The following is a 21,338-nucleotide window of genomic DNA, read 5'->3' on the forward strand; positions in this document are numbered from 1 at the left end:
CTTTATTATGAAGTTTTGTCGTCCTAACGAATTCACTTTGTATTTACCGATTTGCGTTTCTTTGATTGGTAACGCCTCGCCTTAGTACCAAATCTTGGACCTTTGAATGGGTGATTTAAGCGAGTGCGAAGTTGCCGAAAGTGAAGCCAGCTGTTTGCAGCTGTCGAAACAAGGCGATTTTGAAACACAATCCTTTTCATGCAAGGTGTGGAACGACAAGAGCAGCGTGTTCCCCGACTTCAGCCACCCCAACGCTTCAGCCTACTGGGCCAAGCAGTTCACCAGGTTTCACAATGAAGTCCCCTTCGACGGCGCCTGGATTGTGAGTACTTTTTGAGATTTTCCTGCGTCAAACAGATTTGAGACAGTTGAACGCTGAAATTAACATAAGCAAGGAATTAACATAAGCATCATTACCAACAATATGCTTAAGTCCTTTGTAACGCGAGAGTAGGCGTGTATGAAATTGTTTTATGTATTTTAGAAATTCTATTGTAGAATTGGTGTGCTACCGTGGCTGCCTTCCTTGTACATACTGACCTTTATTTGTGGCTCAAAAATGAGTATATTATTTTTGTATTGCATATTATACGTACTGACTTTTAAACTTTCTAATGTATAAAGATGTATGTTTCTTAATCTTCCACTGTATATGCCTTGTAAATAGGGGGCTCGAAGTTCGTCAAGTGGAAACTTCCACTTTTTCTTCGAGCTCTCCTCGTCCTCCGCTAATCTTTTTGTGAGGAAGAAATAAAATTATTGATTGATTGATTGATCAGAGCCCATAAGAATACATTACACTCTGAAGGCACTGTATACATGATCAGGAGACGAAACAGCAAAAAGACCTGCCGCCTGCTATAAAGCTAAACGACGAAGAAAAACCGCTTTGTGTGGAAGTGCCTACATGACGCTGGTACAAATGCTTAAGTCATGTCCGATTACAGCGACGGCAGAGTATTTTTGTACAGGCAGATTTTTTTCCACTATAGGTCGGCTCTCTTCGATTAAGCTGCCGCGCCCTTTGCGCTCTGCCCCGTCGTCTTACCCACCACAACTGCTACAGACGTACGCAGGACACTAATTGCCCTTTTCGCACTGTATGCAGTACCACGGCCGCTCAATGGCAACGCACTTGGTAAGTGCGTTGCCATTGAGCGGCCGTGGCAGTACTTTCAGGGCGAATTAAGGACAAGGCATGGCGTAATTTCCCTCGCCTCCCTCCACCTTTTCACTTCGAACATCTTCCCTATAAATCTGCCAATGGAGTGGCTGTGAGCCGCATATCAGGAAAATCTAGTGTTATCTTCTTCGAAGATATCTTTTTTTTACAAACACGGTTAAGTAGGATAAGCAGTACGACTGCACATAGGTAGGCAGCCTTTCTTTTTCTTATTGCGTAAGTGAGCTGGAAGAGCAGAAATCCCGGTATTTCCAACCTCTTCAACCGGGCTGACTAGACCTAGAGGTAAGCGTCAGTGGGTGTGCTAGCTTATTGGGCTTGGACAGATGTAAGCATAAAAAAATTGACGGGCAATCACATGATATGATGCGACAAATCTGCGTTAGTAGGTTCACATATCGCTTTTAAAATTTCGGTTTTACAATGATCACCTTCACATTGCTTCTTTGATGTGATTTCATAGTCGGTTTTTTGTTCCGCTACTGCTTGGGCTTCAGGAGGGTGGGTCGAGGTTTCGCACATAGCGGCATTCGCTTCGAGTGAGGGCTATAATGCTACCGCAGTAAAAAGAATAAAAAAATACCGCGATACGTGTCGTCATCTACTGGGACGAAGAAGAGGTAGCGATAGCTGTACTGAACCCTATTTCCAGCACACCTAAACCACAGGCTACAGATGGCAGCACACTCTCGAGAGCTTCCGCTTCCCAGCCAGCATGCCACTGGTCCCATACCCACACTATCTATCTACTAGCTATCTATCTCTTTGGACAGTAGGTGGACGCGAGTTCCCAGTACTATGATGCTGACGGAGGATCTTTATTTAGCCCGGGGAGAAAGTTCATTTTACAGGTATTTGTGCAGGAAAGAAGAATACATTCTGTTCATAAAAATTGGCTCCTGACACTAGTGCTTAGATCTATCGCTTATAAATGGCGAATTAGAGGAGACAGCATGTAGGCACGTGTTTCTCTCTAATTGTAAGGGAGGTATAAGCTTGGCATGAATAAATCCGGGAGAAGTCTATGGGAAAGGATGACTAAAGGCTAAAGATAAAGTCTAGCGAATAATGAAAGGAAAGGATTTCGATACCATTCGTCCTATGCCGTTTGTGTCCGTCGTCCTCTCTTTTTCAAAAATATGAGTTCAAATGTACGACATCGGTGCTTGACAAGAGTGCAAAGGTGCTACAGGTGCGGATGTATTCCCATACAGGACATGAACGAGCCGTCCAATTTCTACGATGGCCACAAGGACGGTTGCCCGCCAGGCCAGAAGAAAGACAATCCACCGTACGTCCCAGGCGGCGAGAAGCTGAGCGCCAAGACCCTGTGCATGAGCGACCGACACTTCATCTCATCCCACTACAACGTCCACAACATCTACTCCCAGCTAGAAGCCAGGGCAACGTACAAGTACGCTCTTTTACTCGCCTAACGGAACGGGAAGGGGAACTCAGAAATATCGCGTACACGCATAGTCTATCTTGAGACAACTTTTAATAAATAAGCACACCTTTAAGATGAAGGGAAGTTCAGCTTAACTAGCAGTTACCTTGGAAGCATTAAAAAAAGGAACTGATCAAATCAGACGTGGTCGATATTGCTCCTTTCTTGTCCGTGGTTGTTTTGCGCAGTTTTTTTCTTAATGACGTACGACTAACTCGCCCAACTGCGTGCTCTCTTGCCCAACTGCGTGCTCTCTTGTAGCCTGCAAGCCGCTTACCTATGTCTGCAGTTCATTATTTTGTTTCTTTTCAAAGTAGCGGTTGCTCAAGAAGGGAACTTGCTTTGCATTCCCAGCGTCGCTAGGCTCGAAAGCAGGCTTGCTTGAGCAGCGCATGCTAGATCACTCGTGATGATGTGACTGCCTCTTGCACAAGGCGTCCTGTGTCCAATAGCGCCTCAATGTTGAGTAGAGAAGTGCGTACTTGTTATAAGAGCAAAAGAATATCCCGAAAAATTAGAATTTTCTCATGCGCACGTAATGACGTCATACTTTGGATCCGCCCAGGGCTCTTGGTCAGATTCGCCAGAAGCGTCCTTTTATCATTTCCCGGGCGACGTCACCGGGCCAGTCTGCCTGGTCGGGCCACTGGTCTGGAGACATCAGTTCTAGTTGGGAAGACATGAAGCTCAGCATCCCCAGTAAGTTCCACGCATGCCGCTTCGTAGCCCTCAAAAATTTATTTAGACAGACTGTCTATAAAGTCCATAGACTCTTATAGACAAACCCTACAGTATAGTCTATAGACAATAGAAATCGTATAGACAGTCTATAGACAATCTATAGATTTATGGCCATACACTTTCAGTCGACTTTTGTCTATAGACAGTCTATAGACTATGAATAGACAAAAAGAAATATTTATAGGAATACAACAGAGTATATGAGAAGTCTATATATAGACTCTCTATAGAACATACTTTTAAGGGACGCGCTCCCTGTCGCGCAATGTTTTCAGGGACGGTTCACACATTTTGGTATTGTGGTACTGTAGTAGGCAGTATGCACAACGCTAACAACATGGCCTGATGAGCGTTTAATTTCAGTTTATGAGTGGCTGGTTGTGCCCAGTTAAGTTCCCCAGAGGGTCGTGGTGGGGCGATCGGCTTTGCTTCGACTGATCGATGTCAGGGCCTTTCTGATCAACGCAATTCAAAGTTTTGCACGTGCCATCATTTCGAAGGTAATTTTCGGTCGACAGTAACTCGTAGTCACACAAAATGCACAGTCGCGAGTAGAAATGGTTTGCAAAGTGATCGATTAATAGTACGAAATAAATTCCACGCGCGGCGCTTCGGTTAAAAAAAACGTCAATAACGAGAAAAGTGGGCCTTCTCCGGTCCTCATTCCAGCCGAAGGTTCAGTAAAAAGTAATCACCAGCAAAGATTACTTTGTACCTTTTTTTGGCCAGCCGGGTCGCTGGTTACTTGTGCTAATCGTTTCCCTCACGACTGTACCCCACAGCCAAGGGAGTAGCTTCAATGTGTGAAAGATTTATTTGAAGTCATACAAATATTTGTTTGGTGCTTCATAGTGGTCACCCATCTTTACCATGTATGCGAAACTGACACCTGACTACTACAAGAAGAGTGCATAAATAGAAGGTTGCCCACTCCATTACTGCACCATTGCAAGGCACAAGTGGTGCAGATAGCGCAAGTTCAAAGATGAAAAACAACTTTCAACAAGGAGCTCGGAAAAATGACAAAAGCGGTGTTATTGTGTTCAAAAGGCGTCGCGCCTTTGACTCACCGTTGTGGCCGCTTATCTCGCCCTAAAACACGCTTAACGAAAGAAAAAATAAAACTGAACGTTCTCCAACAAGCAGGAGCTGTGCTTGAGTTACATCTGTGACAATTTGTGCTGTTGGGCCCACTTTTTAGTTCTTGTAATTTTTTTCTTTATAAAATCAATCAATCCATCAATCAAATCTTTACCGTACCATAAAAAGGAGTCAAGATAAAAGCTCTATACTATAGTTAAAGGTGTTTTTGGCTCCCGCAACAGCACTGCAGCGGAAATCGCAAGCGATACATTGCACGAATTCCGGTTCCTTAATATCTAAGTAGAACAGGCTGGCTGCTCATGAGTCATTCCCAACGATTCCTCTCAGGGCAACTTTCATGAGCGTGAACTGACTTTCAGATATGCTGAGCTTCGGCATGTACGGATTTCCACTCATTGGCGCCGACATCTGCGGCTTCAATGGCAACACGACCGTCGAGCTCTGCGCCAGGTGGCACGCGCTGGGTGCCTTCTACCCTTTCTCCAGAAACCACAACACCGACGACGGTATTGTACGTACTATTCGGCCACATGGACACGGGCCAACTCTACCCTCCCCCCCCCCCCACACACGCACGCACGCACGCACACGCACACAAAAGCAACATGCAATCTCAGTCCTGTCCTAGTGACGTTGCACTGCTCCCCATTATGTCAGACCAACTCGCACATCCGTTGACGCTGGTATCCGCGTAAGCTTCTGCATACAGATCACGCAGGTCATGTTACTTAGGGTTGACCCTAAGGGTTTCCTGTGGTCAAGCCATGCGCCCGTAGTTCCTCGCAGGTTGACTTTATGAGAGGTATTCAACTATAGTCAGATACAGCTCAAGAATGCAGCAGCGGATGCCTCTCAAAGGAGGCCCTCCAGACAATGGCGTGGGCCGGCGCTGCTAATCCACTATACAGCATCGCATCTCAGGTGACTGGCAAGTGCCTTCGTGAAATGCGGTTGAGCCGCTACATCACGACATTTGGTCGACCGCCATTAGTTGGAGGCCCTAGGCGTGTCTGCAGCTGCGCTCTACAGTTAACTGTATCCAACTGCAGTTACTTCCAGTTACTCTCATCACCGAATCAGTTAATCAGGCGAAATGGGATCAACAATAGCGTTAACAATTGCGTATCTGATGCCGGCTATGAGCGCATTACCCTAAATCTATGTATAACCGCACCGACATTGACGCCATCCGACGGCGACACTTGCTGCACAGCTTCCGAAAGTCATTATGGAATCCTTTTCATGCAGGATCAAGATCCCTTCAGTTTGGGGCCGACCGTAGTCGAAGCGGCGACGTTGAATTTGCACGTACGGTACATTTTTCTGCCGTACCTCTACACGCTGTTCTACAGGAGCCACGTCTACGGGGAGACGGTAGCCAGGCCTCTCTTCTTTGAGTAGGTGGATGTTATGACAATCAATTTAATCTGCATAGACGTATGACGCTATATACGCTTCGAGGAAATTCGAAGCTAAGTAAACAGAACCTCGTCACCTTCGTGCTTTTTGCGCAATTGCGCCAAATGCAAATCACCTGGACGGATCAGGGGACGGAATATAGCCCCTTTTATTTTGCTTAGATAATTGACCCAGCTTTCGCGGTTATGGCGAGACTAGAGTGCAGCGCCAAATACTTCTGAAGACAATCACGACTAGTCGCCCGCTCAAGCCGAAGGTCGTGTTGAAACAGCGGTTGTCTAAAAACCAAATCTGCTCACAGATTTGCCAAAGTTCTGCCGAAAATTTTATAAAAAGCGCACTATCTACGTGGATACTCTCGCGTACGTGGATAAATGCGAAACGCTGGTGCTGAAGGACATGAAACTTTTCTGGCCTAATCAACCCCGAGGCGCACAAATCCTGTTCGCCCTCAGATCTTATTTAATTTACCTAGATGGTTTTTGATAAAAGGTTAAAGGGTCTGATATGCAAGGATACAATTTTCTGAATGGAAAAACAAAACTGTGTATGAAATCACCGCTCTGATTTTCACTGAAGTGCGATGGAAATCGCGAGGTTTACTGCAAGGCGAGCCCAAGACGCTATGGTTGAGAGCACTGCGATGATAATGAAGGTGATGACAATAATGGAGAGCGTTTATTGGACCTAATGAAGCGATGTTTACCCCGTCCGGGAGAAAACTCTGTATCTGAGTCAGCTGGTTCATAGCCAAAGATACCACAAGCACACAGAAGGCGATGCACCGGGATGCTTTAGCTTCGTGCCGTGTCTGATCACTGTGCGTCGTCTTCTGTGAGCTGTTCTATCTCTACCGAATGCCGCCATCCTGGCTCAATCCACTAGATTGTTTGTTATCCAGGTCCAACCTTGTCATCCAGGGCGGACCTTAGAGGCACAACCATTCACTTCAAAACGGTGATCACGAAGTCTCTTATTAGTTCACGTGCTTTAATCGAGTGGACAGTAGATTTGTAAATCCAATCTTCGCAGCAAAAATTGTGGAGGACACCTAAGCACCGCCTTAAGAGTATGAGGCGATAGCGTTAACGGATTAGTGACCATATATGCGGAACTGGTCATTCTCGACTTGACATTCATAGGCCCATGGGAGTCCTGATACCACTGCCATGTCGCAGTGGTGCAGCATTTAAAAGAGTAGATGCTGCCACCGGTGAGGCCTGAGAGACCTGAATTGCCCTTCCCGAGCAACCCCTCGTGACCGATCATTAATTTAACTGTCACCTGCCATGACGGACAGATTGCTCATAGTCCGGTGGGCAGATTGTGATGACGCCACAAAGTTACGTGACCTAAGGGGCCCATCTGTCAACTAAGTAATGTCAACTTGTGGCGTCATCACAACCTGCCCACCGGATTATCAACAAGGTGCCCACAGTGGCAGCTGGCAGTTAAATGATTGGCCACCAGAGGTTGACAGGTGATCCACCTATAGGCAATTGCTTCTCTGGGGATTTTTTTGTAGATTTCTCGCTCACGGCCAACGACGCCGACGCTGGGTTTTCTGCAACAAGATATTCATAACGCTGTCGCGCTGATATACACTCATTTTGTTGCAGGTGAAGCATGAACATACCCAGAAAGATCCATTGAATTGATTTGTGCGTGGTACGAAATTTAGATGGTGCTGTCCTCAGTCTCACTATAACAACCACACGCCTGTCTCCTTTTTTATAGGAGGCGGAAAGGATTCCTCGGGTGCAGAACCCCGACGGAAGTGTTCAGAGTTCGCTTGTGAATGTCAGAGCGCGGTTGCAGCATGTGCAGAAAACAACTGAAGATGACGACAAAACCTGTTTCGAGCGGTGGCGGTAAACCTTCATTTAGCAAGATAATTCTAGGCCCGCCGGCCCCCTGGGTCTCCACACGACCCCACTCACGGTCTAACCGTTCATGAGGTGTTTGTCCATGAAGTATGCGGCCCGGCTGACGGCGATCATCAGCCTGGCCAGGTCCGCTGACCGCAGTGAAGTGTCCCAGTCCTCCCAGGTTCGGAGAGGCACCGGCCCGGAGGATGATAGGATAGGAGTAGGATAGCAGGATGTGGGTAAAGGTGGCGGCCTTGGGGTGGGCACACAAGGTACTCATGGAGGGTAGCGGATTAAATATCGAAAGATTGGTTGGTGGCACTGAGTGGGCGATGAGCAGTCAGTGCTGACCTATTATCCTGTTACGTGCAGATTCCCGAACGACCCCAAGACTTACGACATCGATGAGCAGTTCATGTGGGGATCTGGCATTATGTTCTGTCCTGCTCTGTACCCGGTAAGTGACTGGCATTGTCAGGCTGGGCTTTGATTCCTTGCTCAGGGAACGCCCTTTATTGTTGCTGTTGTCAATGGGGGGTGCAATATAAGGGCTGTGTCTTTCACTTTATTTGGCCCACTTGGGAATTTTGGGGAATTTTGGGAATTTTCTATTTTCTAGAGAATCGCTGGGATAAAATCAGTTTCAAGGAATTTCCGGGACCGTAACTGTCTCACTTTTGTTATACTACCAGTTTTCCTGCTGCTGAAGAAAAAAAGCGCCTGAAAAGGGGATTTTTGGTTCGGACTAAGAGAATTTTCGGTTGCAGCATTTGCAATGGCAGTTGCAGCCGTCCCCTTGCAAACTTCATGGAAAGCTTGCAAGAGCCCACGACTCCATGTTCACTCTCCGGTGAACATGGGGATTTAAAAAATGAGGACAGTATAAAATAGTAAAAAAAAGCCTCCTGGCACGGTTGCTACTGTAAAACTCGAGATTCTGCGATGGCTGCTTCGGGATTTTCATTTCTTGGCATATTGACGTAAGGAATTTAAGAGGGAGCACATGCGTTCAGTTATAGCGCACTTTTTTAGAGCGAAAGCTCCAAAGATACAAAATCAGATTCACCGCAGAAGTCTTTACCTTGACATTGAATAATTGCCGCGACTGGGATTCGAACCCGCGACTTCCGCGAACAGATCAGTTTCGTTTGACACCGCAGCCGATCACGCCACATGTTAAACTTCAATACACTCTCGCGCAGTGCATTGCACATTGTCAGATTCATCAACTTCCATCTACTGCGCGAACAGATCAGATCAGCTTAACCGCGATCAGAGCTTAACCTGAGTCAATAACGCGTCGCCAGACGTGCCCGGGACGCAGCAAAGCAGAACCATGAACCAATCAGGCTAAACACATGCTTTCGCACATATACTCACTTTAACAACTTTGAACCCTCTACCATTTCTTTAGTTTTCCTTACATACCTACTATTCGATTGGAACTACTCTCCACTGCGCTGCTGAGCCTGTCCTCGGGCAACGCGTTTCGCAGCGGCCGCCGCAGACAGGCCGTGCTAAATTCCACCGCTCTCGTCTAACCTCCTCCTTCCATGGTAACTACCTTCATGGTAGTTACCGTGGTAACTACCTTCCGGTGGCGCATTCCTCCGCTCTCACCATACCCACCTGCTTTCCACGTGGCTACTATCCTTCCAGAATTTTTCTTCAACTGCGAAGTTCTGAGAGAGCTGTATACAAGTAGCTTTCCTTTGTAGCCATATGGCTGCACTTGGGTGGATGCCAATGAGTAATTACTCCCTTATTACAAATCTACTCCACCTTGAGGGATTCCCTTAAACAAGTGAAGAACACTGTTCCCACTTCGAGTTAGTGATCAATCCGCTCTCGCCCTACCATACGCTTGCCGTCCCGGTTAGCTCAGTCGGTAGACCGACTGCTCCGATGAAGCGGTGGTCCCTGGCTCGAACCCCGGACCAGGAAGAATTTTTCTTTAACTGCGAAGTTTCTGAGAAAGCTGTATAGCTTCCCTTTGTAGCCGTGTGGCTGCGCTCGGGTGGATGCCAGTGAGTAACTACTCCCTTATTACAAATCTACTCCACCTTGGGGGATTCCCCTAAACAAGTGACGAACACGGTTCCCACTTCGAGTTATTGATCAATTCGCTCTCGCCCTACCATATGCTTGCCGTCCCGGTTAGCTCAGCTGGTAGAGCGACTGCTCGGGTGTAGCGGTGGTCCCTGGCTCGAACCCCGGACCAGGAAGAATTTTTCTTTAACTGCGAAGTTTCTGAGAAAGCTGTATAGCTTCCCTTTGTAGCCGTGTGGCTGCGCTCGGGTGGATGCCAGTGAGTAACTACTCCCTTATTACAAATCTACTCCACCTTGGGGGATTCCCCTAAACAAGTGACGAACACGGTTCCCACTTCGAGTTATTGATCAATTCGCTCTCGCCCTACCATACGCTTGCCGTCCCGGTTAGCTCAGCTGGTAGAGCGACTGCTCGGGTGTAGCGGTGGTCCCTGGCTCGAACCCCGGACCAGGAAAAATTTTTCTTTAACTGCGAAGTTTCTGAGAAAGCTGTATAGCTTCCCTTTGTAGCCGTATGGCTGCGCTCGGGTGGATGCCAATGAGTAACTACTCCCTTATTACAAATCTACTCCACCTTGGGGGATTCCCCTAAACAAGTGACGAACACGGTTCCCACTTCGAGTTATTGATCAATTCGCTCTCGCCCTACCATACGCTTGCCGTCCCGGTTAGCTCAGCTGGTAGAGCGACTGCTCGGGTGAAGCGGTGGTCCCTGGCTCGAACCCCGGACCAGGAAGAATTTTTCTTTAACTGCGAAGTTTCTGAGAAAGCTGTATAGCTTCCCTTTGTAGCCGTGTGGCTGCGCTCGGGTGGATGCCAGTGAGTAACTACTCCCTTATTACAAATCTACTCCACCTTGGGGGATTCCCCTAAACAAGTGACCAACACTGTTCCCACTTCGAGTTATTGATCAATTCGCTCTCGCCCTACCATATGCTTGCCGTCCCGATTAGCTCAGCTGGCAGAGCGTCTGCTCGGGTGTAGCGGTGGTCCCGGGTTCGAACCCCGGACCAGGAAGAATTTTTCTTTAACTGCGAAGTTTCTGAGAAAGCTGTATAGCTTCCCTTTGTAGCCGTATGGCTGCGCTCGGGTGGATGCAATGAGTAACTACTTCCTTATTACAAATCTACTCCACCTTGGGGGATTCCCCTAAACAAGTGACGAACATGGTTCCCACTTCGAGTTATTGATCAATTCGCTCTCGCCCTACCATACGCTTGCCGTCCCGGTTAGCTCAGCTGGTAGAGCGACTGCTCGGGTGTAGCGGTGGTCCCTGGCTCGAACCCCGGACCAGGAAGAATTTTTCTTTAACTGCGAAGTTTCTGAGAAAGCTGTATAGCTTCCCTTTGTAGCCGTATGGCTGCGCTCGGGTGGATTCCAATGAGTAACTACTCCCTTATTACAAATCTACTCCACCTTGGGGGATTCCCCTAAACAAGTGACGAACACGGTTCCCACTTCGAGTTATTGATCAATTCGCTCTCGCCCTACCATACGCTTGCCGTCCCGGTTAGCTCAGCTGGTAGAGCGACTGCTCGGGTGTAGCGGTGGTCCCTGGCTCGAACCCCGGACCAGGAAGAATTTTTCTTTAACTGCGAAGTTTCTGAGAAAGCTGTATAGCTTCCCTTTGTAGCCGTATGGCTGCGCTCGGGTGGATGCCAATGAGTAACTACTCCCTTATTACAAATCTACTCCACCTTGGGGGATTCCCCTAAACAAGTGACGAACACGGTTCCCACTTCGAGTTATTGATCAATTCGCTCTCGCCCTACCATACGCTTGCCGTCCCGGTTAGCTCAGCTGGTAGAGCGACTGCTCGGGTGTAGCGGTGGTCCCTGGCTCGAACCCCGGACCAGGAAGAATTTTTCTTTAACTGCGAAGTTTCTGAGAAAGCTGTATAGCTTCCCTTTGTAGCCGTGTGGCTGCGCTCGGGTGGATGCCAGTGAGTAACTACTCCCTTATTACAAATCTACTCCACTTTGGGGGATTCCCCTAAACAAGTGACCAACACTGTTCCCACTTCGAGTTATTGATCAATTCGCTCTCGCCCTACCATATGCTTGCCGTCCCGGTTAGCTCAGCTGGCAGAGCGACTGTTCGGGTGTAGCGGTGGTCCCGGGTTCGAACCCCGGACCAGGAAGAATTTTTTTTTAACTGCGATGTTTCTGAGAAAGCTGTATAGCTTCCCTTTGTAGCCGTATGGCTGCGCTCGGGTGGATGCAATGAGTAACTACTTCCTTATTACAAATCTACTCCACCTTGGGGGATTCCCCTAAACAAGTGACGAATACGGTTCCCACTTCGAGTTATTGATCAATTCGCTCTCGCCCTACCATACGCTTGCCGTCCCGGTTAGCTCAGCTGGTAGAGCGACTGCTCGGGTGTAGCGGTGGTCCCGGGTTCGAACCCCGGACCAGGAAGAATTTTTTTTTAACTGCGAAGTTTCTGAGAAAGCTGTATAGCTTCCCTTTGTAGCCGTGTGGCTGCGCTCGGGTGGATGCCAGTGAGTAACTACTCCCTTATTACAAATCTATTCCACCTTGGGGGATTCCCCTAAACAAGTGACGAACACTGTTCCCACTTCGAGTTATTGATCAATTCGCTCTCGCACTACCATACGCTTGCCGTCCCGGTTAGCTCAGCTGGTAGAGCGACTGCTCGGGTGTAGCGGTGGTCCTTGGCTCGAACCCCGGACCAGGAAGAATTTTTCTTTAACTGCGAAGTTTCTGAGAAAGCTGTATAGCTTCCCTTTGTAGCTGTATGGCTGCGCTCGGGTGGATGCCAATGAGTAACTACTTCCTTATTACAAATCTACTCCACCTTGGGGGATTCCCCTAAACAAGTGACGAACACGGTTCCCACTTCGAGTTATTGATCAATTCGCTCTCGCCCTACCATACGCTTGCCGTCCCGGTTAGCTCAGCTGGTAGAGCGACTGCTCGGGTGTAGCGGTGGTCCCGGGTTCGAACCCCGGACCAGGAAGAATTTTTCTTTAACTGCGAAGTTTCTGAGAAAGCTGTATAGCTTCCCTTTGTAGCTGTATGGCTGCGCTCGGGTGGATGCCAATGAGTAACTACTCCCTTATTACAAATCTATTCCACCTTGGGGGATTCCCCTAAACAAGTGACGAACACTGTTCCCACTTCGAGTTATTGATCAATTCGCTCTCGCACTACCATACGCTTGCCGTCCCGGTTAGCTCAGCTGGTAGAGCGACTGCTCGGGTGTAGCGGTGGTCCCGGGTTCGAACCCCGGACCAGGAAGAATTTTTCTTTAACTGCGAAGTTTCTGAGAAAGCTGTATAGCTTCCCTTTGTAGCTGTATGGCTGCGCTCGGGTGGATGCCAATGAGTAACTACTCCCTTATTACAAATCTATTCCACCTTGGGGGATTCCCCTAAACAAGTGACGAACACTGTTCCCACTTCGAGTTATTGATCCATTCGCTCTCGCACTACCATACGCTTGCCGTCCCGGTTAGCTCAGCTGGTAGAGCGACTGCTCGGGTGTAGCGGTGGTCCCGGGTTCGAACCCCGGACCAGGAAGAATTTTTCTTTAACTGCGAAGTTTCTGAGAAAGCTGTATAGCTTCCCTTTGTAGCTGTATGGCTGCGCTCGGGTGGATGCCAATGAGTAACTACTTCCTTATTACAAATCTACTCCACCTTGGGGGATTCCCCTAAACAAGTGACGAACACGGTTCCCACTTCGAGTTATTGATCAATTCGCTCTCGCCCTACCATACGCTTGCCGTCCCGGTTAGCTCAGCTGGTAGAGCGACTGCTCGGGTGTAGCGGTGGTCCCGGGTTCGAACCCCGGACCAGGAAGAATTTTTCTTTAACTGCGAAGTTTCTGAGAAAGCTGTATAGCTTCCCTTTGTAGCTGTATGGCTGCGCTCGGGTGGATGCCAATGAGTAACTACTTCCTTATTACAAATCTACTCCACCTTGGGGGATTCCCCTAAACAAGTGACGAACACGGTTCCCACTTCGAGTTATTGATCAATTCGCTCTCGCCCTACCATACGCTTGCCGTCCCGGTTAGCTCAGCTGGTAGAGCGACTGCTCGGGTGTAGCGGTGGTCCTTGGCTCGAACCCCGGACCAGGAAGAATTTTTCTTTAACTGCGAAGTTTCTGAGAAAGCTGTATAGCTTCCCTTTGTAGCTGTATGGCTGCGCTCGGGTGGATGTCAATGAGTAACTACTCCCTTATTACAAATCTACTCCACCTTGGGGGATTCCCCTAAACAAGTGACGAACACTGTTCCCACTTCAAGTTATTGATCAATTCGCTCTCGCCCTACCATACGCTTGCCGTCCCGGTTAGCTCAGCTGGTAGAGCGACCGCTCGTGAGTAGCGGTGGTTCCTGGCTCGAACCGCGGACCAGGAAGAATTTCTCTTTAACTGCGAAGTTTCTGAGAAAGCTGTATAGCTTCCCTTTGTAGCTGTATGGCTGCGCTCGGGTGGATGCCAATGAGTAACTACTTCCTTATTACAAATCTATTCCACCTTGGGGGATTCCCCTAAACAAGTGACGAACACTGTTCCCACTTCGAGTTATTGATCAATTCGCTCTCGCACTACCATACGCTTGCCGTCCCGGTTAGCTCAGCTGGTAGAGCGACTGCTCGGGTGTAGCGGTGGTCCCGGGTTCGAACCCCGGACCAGGAAGAATTTTTCTTTAACTGCGAAGTTTCTGAGAAAGCTGTATAGCTTCCCTTTGTAGCTGTATGGCTGCGCTCGGGTGGATGCCAATGAGTAACTACTTCCTTATTACAAATCTACTCCACCTTGGGGGATTCCCCTAAACAAGTGACGAACACGGTTCCCACTTCGAGTTATTGATCAATTCGCTCTCGCCCTACCATACGCTTGCCGTCCCGGTTAGATCAGCTGGTAGAGCGACTGCTCGGGTGTAGCGGTGGTCCTTGGCTCGAACCCCGGACCAGGAAGAATTTTTCTTTAACTGCGAAGTTTCTGAGAAAGCTGTATAGCTTCTCTTTGTAGCTGTATGGCTGCGCTCGGGTGGATGCCAATGAGTAACTACTTCCTTATTACAAATCTACTCCACCTTGGGGGATTCCCCTAAACAAGTGACGAACACGGTTCCCACTTCGAGTTATTGATCAATTCGCTCTCGCCCTACCATACGCTTGCCGTCCCGGTTAGCTCAGCTGGTAGAGCGACTGCTCGGGTGTAGCGGTGGTCCTTGGCTCGAACCCCGGACCAGGAAGAATTTTTCTTTAACTGCGAAGTTTCTGAGAAAGCTGTATAGCTTCCCTTTGTAGCTGTATGGCTGCGCTCGGGTGGATGTCAATGAGTAACTACTCCCTTATTACAAATCTACTCCACCTTGGGGGATTCCCCTAAACAAGTGACGAACACTGTTCCCACTTCAAGTTATTGATCAATTCGCTCTCGCCCTACCATACGCTTGCCGTCCCGGTTAGCTCAGCTGGTAGAGCGACCGCTCGTGAGTAGCGGTGGTTCCTGGCTCGAACCGCGGACCAGGAAGAATTTCTCTTTAACTGCGAAGTTTCTGAGAAAGCTGTATAGCTTCCCTTTGTAGCTGTATGGCTGCGCTCGGGTGGATGCCAATGAGTAACTACTTCCTTATTACAAATCTATTCCACCTTGGGGGATTCCCCTAAACAAGTGACGAACACTGTTCCCACTTCGAGTTATTGATCAATTCGCTCTCGCACTACCATACGCTTGCCGTCCCGGTTAGCTCAGCTGGTAGAGCGACTGCTCGGGTGTAGCGGTGGTCCCGGGTTCGAACCCCGGACCAGGAAGAATTTTTCTTTAACTGCGAAGTTTCTGAGAAAGCTGTATAGCTTCCCTTTGTAGCTGTATGGCTGCGCTCGGGTGGATGCCAATGAGTAACTACTTCCTTATTACAAATCTACTCCACCTTGGGGGATTCCCCTAAACAAGTGACGAACACGGTTCCCACTTCGAGTTATTGATCAATTCGCTCTCGCCCTACCATACGCTTGCCGTCCCGGTTAGATCAGCTGGTAGAGCGACTGCTCGGGTGTAGCGGTGGTCCTTGGCTCGAACCCCGGACCAGGAAGAATTTTTCTTTAACTGCGAAGTTTCTGAGAAAGCTGTATAGCTTCTCTTTGTAGCTGTATGGCTGCGCTCGGGTGGATGCCAATGAGTAACTACTTCCTTATTACAAATCTACTCCACCTTGGGGGATTCCCCTAAACAAGTGACGAACACGGTTCCCACTTCGAGTTATTGATCAATTCGCTCTCGCCCTACCATACGCTTGCCGTCCCGGTTAGCTCAGCTGGTAGAGCGACTGCTCGGGTGTAGCGGTGGTCCTTGGCTCGAACCCCGGACCAGGAAGAATTTTTCTTTAACTGCGAAGTTTCTGAGAAAGCTGTATAGCTTCCCTTTGTAGCTGTATGGCTGCGCTCGGGTGGATGCCAATGAGTAACTACTCCCTTATTACAAATCTATTCCACCTTGGGGGATTCCCCTAAACAAGTGACGAACACTGTTCCCACTTCAAGTTATTGATCAATTCGCTCTCGCACTACCATACGCTTGCCGTCCCGGTTAGCTCAGCTGGTAGAGCGACTGCTCGGGTGTAGCGGTGGTCCCGGGTTCGAACCCCGGACCAGGAAGAATTTTTCTTTAACTGCGAAGTTTCTGAGAAAGCTGTATAGCTTCCCTTTGTAGCTGTATGGCTGCGCTCGGGTGGATGCCAATGAGTAACTACTCCCTTATTACAAATCTATTCCACCTTGGGGGATTCCCCTAAACAAGTGACGAGCACTGTTCCCACTTCGAGTTATTGATCAATTCGCTCTCGCACTACCATACGCTTGCCGTCCCGGTTAGCTCAGCTGGTAGAGCGACTGCTCGGGTGTAGCGGTGGTCCCGGGTTCGAACCCCGGACCAGGAAGAATTTTTCTTTAACTGCGAAGTTTCTGAGAAAGCTGTATAGCTTATTTGTAGCTGTATGGCTGCGCTCGGGTGGATGCCAATGAGTAACTACTGCCTTATTACAAATCTATTCCACCTTGGGGGATTCCCCTAAACAAGTGACGAACACTGTTCCCACTTCGAGTTATTGATCAATTCGCTCTCGCACTACCATACGCTTGCCGTCCCGGTTAGCTCAGCTGGTAGAGCGACTGCTCGGGTGTAGCGGTGGTCCCGGGTTCGAACCCCGGACCAGGAAGAATTTTTCTTTAACTGCGAAGTTTCTGAGAAAGCTGTATAGCTTCCCTTTGTAGCTGTATGGCTGCGCTCGGGTGGATGCCAATGAGTAACTACTCCCTTATTACAAATCTATTCCACCTTGGGGGATTCCCCTAAACAAGTGACGAACACTGTTCCCACTTCAAGTTATTGATCAATTCGCTCTCGCACTACCATACGCTTGCCGTCCCGGTTAGCTCAGCTGGTAGAGCGACTGCTCGGGTGTAGTTGGTGGTCCCGGGCTCGAACCCCGGACCAGGAAGAATTTTTCTTTAACTGCGAAGTTTCTGAGAAAGCTGTATAGCTTCCCTTTGTAGCTGTATGGCTGCGCTCGGGTGGATGCCAATGAGTAACTACTCCCTTATAACAAATCTATTCCACCTTGGGGGATTCCCCTAAACAAGTGACGAACACTGTTCCCACTTCGAGTTATTGATCAATTCGCTCTCGCACTACCATACGCTTGCCGTCCCGGTTAGCTCAGCTGGTAGAGCGACTGCTCGGGTGTAGCGGTGGTCCCGGGTTCGAACCCCGGACCAGGAAGAATTTTTCTTTAACTGCGAAGTTTCTGAGAAAGCTGTATAGCTTCCCTTTGTAGCTGTATGGCTGCGCTCGGGTGGATGTCAATGAGTAACTACTCCCTTATTACAAATCTACTCCACCTTGGGGGATTCCCCTAAACAAGTGACGAACACTGTTCCCACTTCAAGTTATTGATCAATTCGCTCTCGCCCTACCATACGCTTGCCGTCCCGGTTAGCTCAGCTGGTAGAGCGACTGCTCGTGAGTAGCGGTGGTTCCTGGCTCGAACCGCGGACCAGGAAGAATTTTTCTTTAACTGCGATGTTTCTGAGAAAGCTGTATAGCTTCCCTTTGTAGCCGTATGGCTGCGCTCGGGTGGATGCAATGAGTAACTACTCCCTTATTACAAATCTACTCCACCTTGGGGGATTCCCCTAATCAAGTGACGAACACTGTTCCCACTTCAAGTTATTGATCAATTCGCTCTCGCCCTACCATACGCTTGCCGTCCCGGTTAGCTCAGCTGGTAGAGCGACTGCTCGGGTGTAGCGGTGGTCCCTGGCTCGAACCGCGGACCAGGAAGAACTTTTCTTTAACTGCGATGTTTCTGAGAAAGCTGTATAGCTTCCCTTTGTAGCCGTATGGCTGCGCTCGGGTGGATGCAATGAGTAACTACTCCCTTATTACAAATCTACTCCACCTTGGGGGATTCCCCTAAACAAGTGACGAACACTGTTCCCACTTCAAGTTATTGATCAATTCACTCTCGCCCTACCATACGCTTGCCGTCCCGATTAGCTCAGCTGGTAGAGCGACTGCTCGGGTGTAGCGGTGGTCCCTGGCTCGAACCGCGGACCAGGAAGAATTTTTGTTTAACTGCGATGTTTCTGAGAAAGCTGTATAGCTTCCCTTTGTAGCCGTATGGCTGCGCTCGGGTGGATGCAATGAGTAACTACTCCCTTATTACAAATCTACTCCACCTTGGGGGATTCCCCTAAACAAGTGACGAACACTGTTCCCACTTCGAGTTATTTATCAATTCGCTCTCGCCCTACCATACGCTTGCCGTCCCGGTTAGTTCAGTCGGTAGACCGACTGCTCCAGTGAAGCGGTGGTCCCTGGCTCGAACCCCGGACCAGGAAGAATTTTTCTTTAACTGCGAAGTTTCTGAGAAAGCTGTATAGCTTCCCTTTGTAGCCGTATGGCTGCGCTCGGGTGGATGCCAATGAGTAACTACTCCCTTATTACAAATCTACTCCACCTTGGGGGATTCCCCTAAACAAGTGACGAACACTGTTCCCACTTCGAGTTATTGATCAATTCGCTCTCGCCCTACCATATGCTTGCCGTCCCGGTTAGTTCAGTCGGTAGACCGACTGCTCCAGTGAAGCGGTGGTCCCTGGCTCGAACCCCGGACCAGGAAGAATTTTTCTTTAACTGCGAAGTTTCTGAGAAAGCTGTATAGCTTCCCTTTGTAGCCGTATGGCTGCGCTCGGGTGGATGCAATGAGTAACTACTCCCTTATTACAAATCTACTCCAACTTGAGGGATTCCCCTAAACAAGTGACGAACACTGTTCCCACTTCGAGTTATTGATCCATTCGCTCTCGCACTACCATACGCTTGCCGTCCCGGTTAGCTCAGCTGGTAGAGCGACTGCTCGGGTGTAGCGGTGGTCCCGGGATCGAACCCCGGACCAGGAAGAATTTTTCTTTAACTGCGAAGTTTCTGAGAAAGCTGTATAGCTTCCCTTTGTAGCTGTATGGCTGCGCTCAGGTGGATGCCAATGAGTAACTACTTCCTTATTACAAATCTACTCCACCTTGGGGGATTCCCCTAAACAAGTGACGAACACGGTTCCCACTTCGAGTTATTGATCAATTCGCTCTCGCCCTACCATACGCTTGCCGTCCCGGTTAGCTCAGCTGGTAGAGCGACTGCTCGGGTGTAGCGGTGGTCCCGGGTTCGAACCCCGGACCAGGAAGAATTTTTCTTTAACTGCGAAGTTTCTGAGAAAGCTGTATAGCTTCCCTTTGTAGCTGTATGGCTGCGCTCGGGTGGATGCCAATGAGTAACTACTTCCTTATTACAAATCTACTCCACCTTGGGGGATTCCCCTAAACAAGTGACGAACACGGTTCCCACTTCGAGTTATTGATCAATTCGCTCTCGCCCTACCATACGCTTGCCGTCCCGGTTAGCTCAGCTGGTAGAGCGACTGCTCGGGTGTAGCGGTGGTCCTTGGCTCGAACCCCGGACCAGGAAGAATTTTTCTTTAACTGCGAAGTTTCTGAGAAAGCTGTATAGCTTCCCTTTGTAGCTGTATGGCTGCGCTCGGGTGGATGTCAATGAGTAACTACTCCCTTATTACAAATCTACTCCACCTTGGGGGATTCCCCTAAACAAGTGACGAACACTGTTCCCACTTCAAGTTATTGATCAATTCGCTCTCGCCCTACCATACGCTTGCCGTCCCGGTTAGCTCAGCTGGTAGAGCGACCGCTCGTGAGTAGCGGTGGTTCCTGGCTCGAACCGCGGACCAGGAAGAATTTCTCTTTAACTGCGAAGTTTCTGAGAAAGCTGTATAGCTTCCCTTTGTAGCTGTATGGCTGCGCTCGGGTGGATGCCAATGAGTAACTACTTCCTTATTACAAATCTATTCCACCTTGGGGGATTCCCCTAAACAAGTGACGAACACTGTTCCCACTTCGAGTTATTGATCAATTCGCTCTCGCACTACCATACGCTTGCCGTCCCGGTTAGCTCAGCTGGTAGAGCGACTGCTCGGGTGTAGCGGTGGTCCCGGGTTCGAACCCCGGACCAGGAAGAATTTTTCTTTAACTGCGAAGTTTCTGAGAAAGCTGTATAGCTTCCCTTTGTAGCTGTATGGCTGCGCTCGGGTGGATGCCAATGAGTAACTACTTCCTTATTACAAATCTACTCCACCTTGGGGGATTCCCCTAAACAAGTGACGAACACGGTTCCCACTTCGAGTTATTGATCAATTCGCTCTCGCCCTACCATACGCTTGCCGTCCCGGTTAGATCAGCTGGTAGAGCGACTGCTCGGGTGTAGCGGTGGTCCTTGGCTCGAACCCCGGACCAGGAAGAATTTTTCTTTAACTGCGAAGTTTCTGAGAAAGCTGTATAGCTTCTCTTTGTAGCTGTATGGCTGCGCTCGGGTGGATGCCAATGAGTAACTACTTCCTTATTACAAATCTACTCCACCTTGGGGGATTCCCCTAAACAAGTGACGAACACGGTTCCCACTTCGAGTTATTGATCAATTCGCTCTCGCCCTACCATACGCTTGCCGTCCCGGTTAGCTCAGCTGGTAGAGCGACTGCTCGGGTGTAGCGGTGGTCCTTGGCTCGAACCCCGGACCAGGAAGAATTTTTCTTTAACTGCGAAGTTTCTGAGAAAGCTGTATAGCTTATTTGTAGCTGTATGGCTGCGCTCGGGTGGATGCCAATGAGTAACTACTCCCTTATTACAAATCTATTCCACCTTGGGGGATTCCCCTAAACAAGTGACGAACACTGTTCCCACTTCAAGTTATTGATCAATTCGCTCTCGCACTACCATACGCTTGCCGTCCCGGTTAGCTCAGCTGGTAGAGCGACTGCTCGGGTGTAGCGGTGGTCCCGGGTTCGAACCCCGGACCAGGAAGAATTTTTCTTTAACTGCGAAGTTTCTGAGAAAGCTGTATAGCTTCCCTTTGTAGCTGTATGGCTGCGCTCGGGTGGATGCCAATGAGTAACTACTCCCTTATTACAAATCTATTCCACC

At 49.0% G+C, this 21,338-nt stretch overlaps 1 protein-coding gene and 14 non-coding genes across 15 annotated transcripts in view; all 15 read left to right on the forward strand.

Annotated features, from left to right (window-relative positions):
- Positions 1-21,338, forward strand: part of LOC144128877 (lysosomal alpha-glucosidase-like) — a 47,502-nt gene that overhangs the window by 14,014 nt on the left and 12,150 nt on the right. The window contains exons 10-15 of the mRNA XM_077662650.1: positions 206-322; positions 2,398-2,597; positions 3,196-3,329; positions 4,835-4,986; positions 5,724-5,872; positions 8,135-8,219. Coding sequence (XP_077518776.1) covers positions 206-322; positions 2,398-2,597; positions 3,196-3,329; positions 4,835-4,986; positions 5,724-5,872; positions 8,135-8,219 — 837 coding nt within the window. The remainder of the gene's footprint in view (positions 1-205; positions 323-2,397; positions 2,598-3,195; positions 3,330-4,834; positions 4,987-5,723; positions 5,873-8,134; positions 8,220-21,338) is intronic.
- TRNAT-GGU (transfer RNA threonine (anticodon GGU)) lies at positions 12,160-12,233 on the forward strand. Its single transcript has one exon. It is a non-coding gene; the product is annotated as a tRNA-Thr (tRNA).
- Positions 12,722-12,795, forward strand: TRNAT-GGU (transfer RNA threonine (anticodon GGU)). Its single transcript has one exon. It is a non-coding gene; the product is annotated as a tRNA-Thr (tRNA).
- On the forward strand, positions 13,003-13,076 carry TRNAT-GGU (transfer RNA threonine (anticodon GGU)). The gene has a single exon. It is a non-coding gene; the product is annotated as a tRNA-Thr (tRNA).
- On the forward strand, positions 13,284-13,357 carry TRNAT-GGU (transfer RNA threonine (anticodon GGU)). Its single transcript has one exon. It is a non-coding gene; the product is annotated as a tRNA-Thr (tRNA).
- Positions 13,565-13,638, forward strand: TRNAT-GGU (transfer RNA threonine (anticodon GGU)). The gene has a single exon. It is a non-coding gene; the product is annotated as a tRNA-Thr (tRNA).
- On the forward strand, positions 14,408-14,481 carry TRNAT-GGU (transfer RNA threonine (anticodon GGU)). Its single transcript has one exon. It is a non-coding gene; the product is annotated as a tRNA-Thr (tRNA).
- Positions 15,532-15,605, forward strand: TRNAT-GGU (transfer RNA threonine (anticodon GGU)). Its single transcript has one exon. It is a non-coding gene; the product is annotated as a tRNA-Thr (tRNA).
- Positions 16,375-16,448, forward strand: TRNAT-GGU (transfer RNA threonine (anticodon GGU)). The gene has a single exon. It is a non-coding gene; the product is annotated as a tRNA-Thr (tRNA).
- Positions 16,656-16,729, forward strand: TRNAT-GGU (transfer RNA threonine (anticodon GGU)). Its single transcript has one exon. It is a non-coding gene; the product is annotated as a tRNA-Thr (tRNA).
- Positions 16,935-17,008, forward strand: TRNAT-GGU (transfer RNA threonine (anticodon GGU)). The gene has a single exon. It is a non-coding gene; the product is annotated as a tRNA-Thr (tRNA).
- Positions 17,498-17,571, forward strand: TRNAT-GGU (transfer RNA threonine (anticodon GGU)). Its single transcript has one exon. It is a non-coding gene; the product is annotated as a tRNA-Thr (tRNA).
- Positions 19,461-19,534, forward strand: TRNAT-GGU (transfer RNA threonine (anticodon GGU)). Its single transcript has one exon. It is a non-coding gene; the product is annotated as a tRNA-Thr (tRNA).
- Positions 20,304-20,377, forward strand: TRNAT-GGU (transfer RNA threonine (anticodon GGU)). The gene has a single exon. It is a non-coding gene; the product is annotated as a tRNA-Thr (tRNA).
- Positions 21,145-21,218, forward strand: TRNAT-GGU (transfer RNA threonine (anticodon GGU)). Its single transcript has one exon. It is a non-coding gene; the product is annotated as a tRNA-Thr (tRNA).

The sequence above is a fragment of the Amblyomma americanum genome, chromosome 4, assembly GCF_052857255.1.
Source record: "Amblyomma americanum isolate KBUSLIRL-KWMA chromosome 4, ASM5285725v1, whole genome shotgun sequence".
NCBI lineage: Eukaryota > Metazoa > Arthropoda > Arachnida > Ixodida > Ixodidae > Amblyomma > Amblyomma americanum.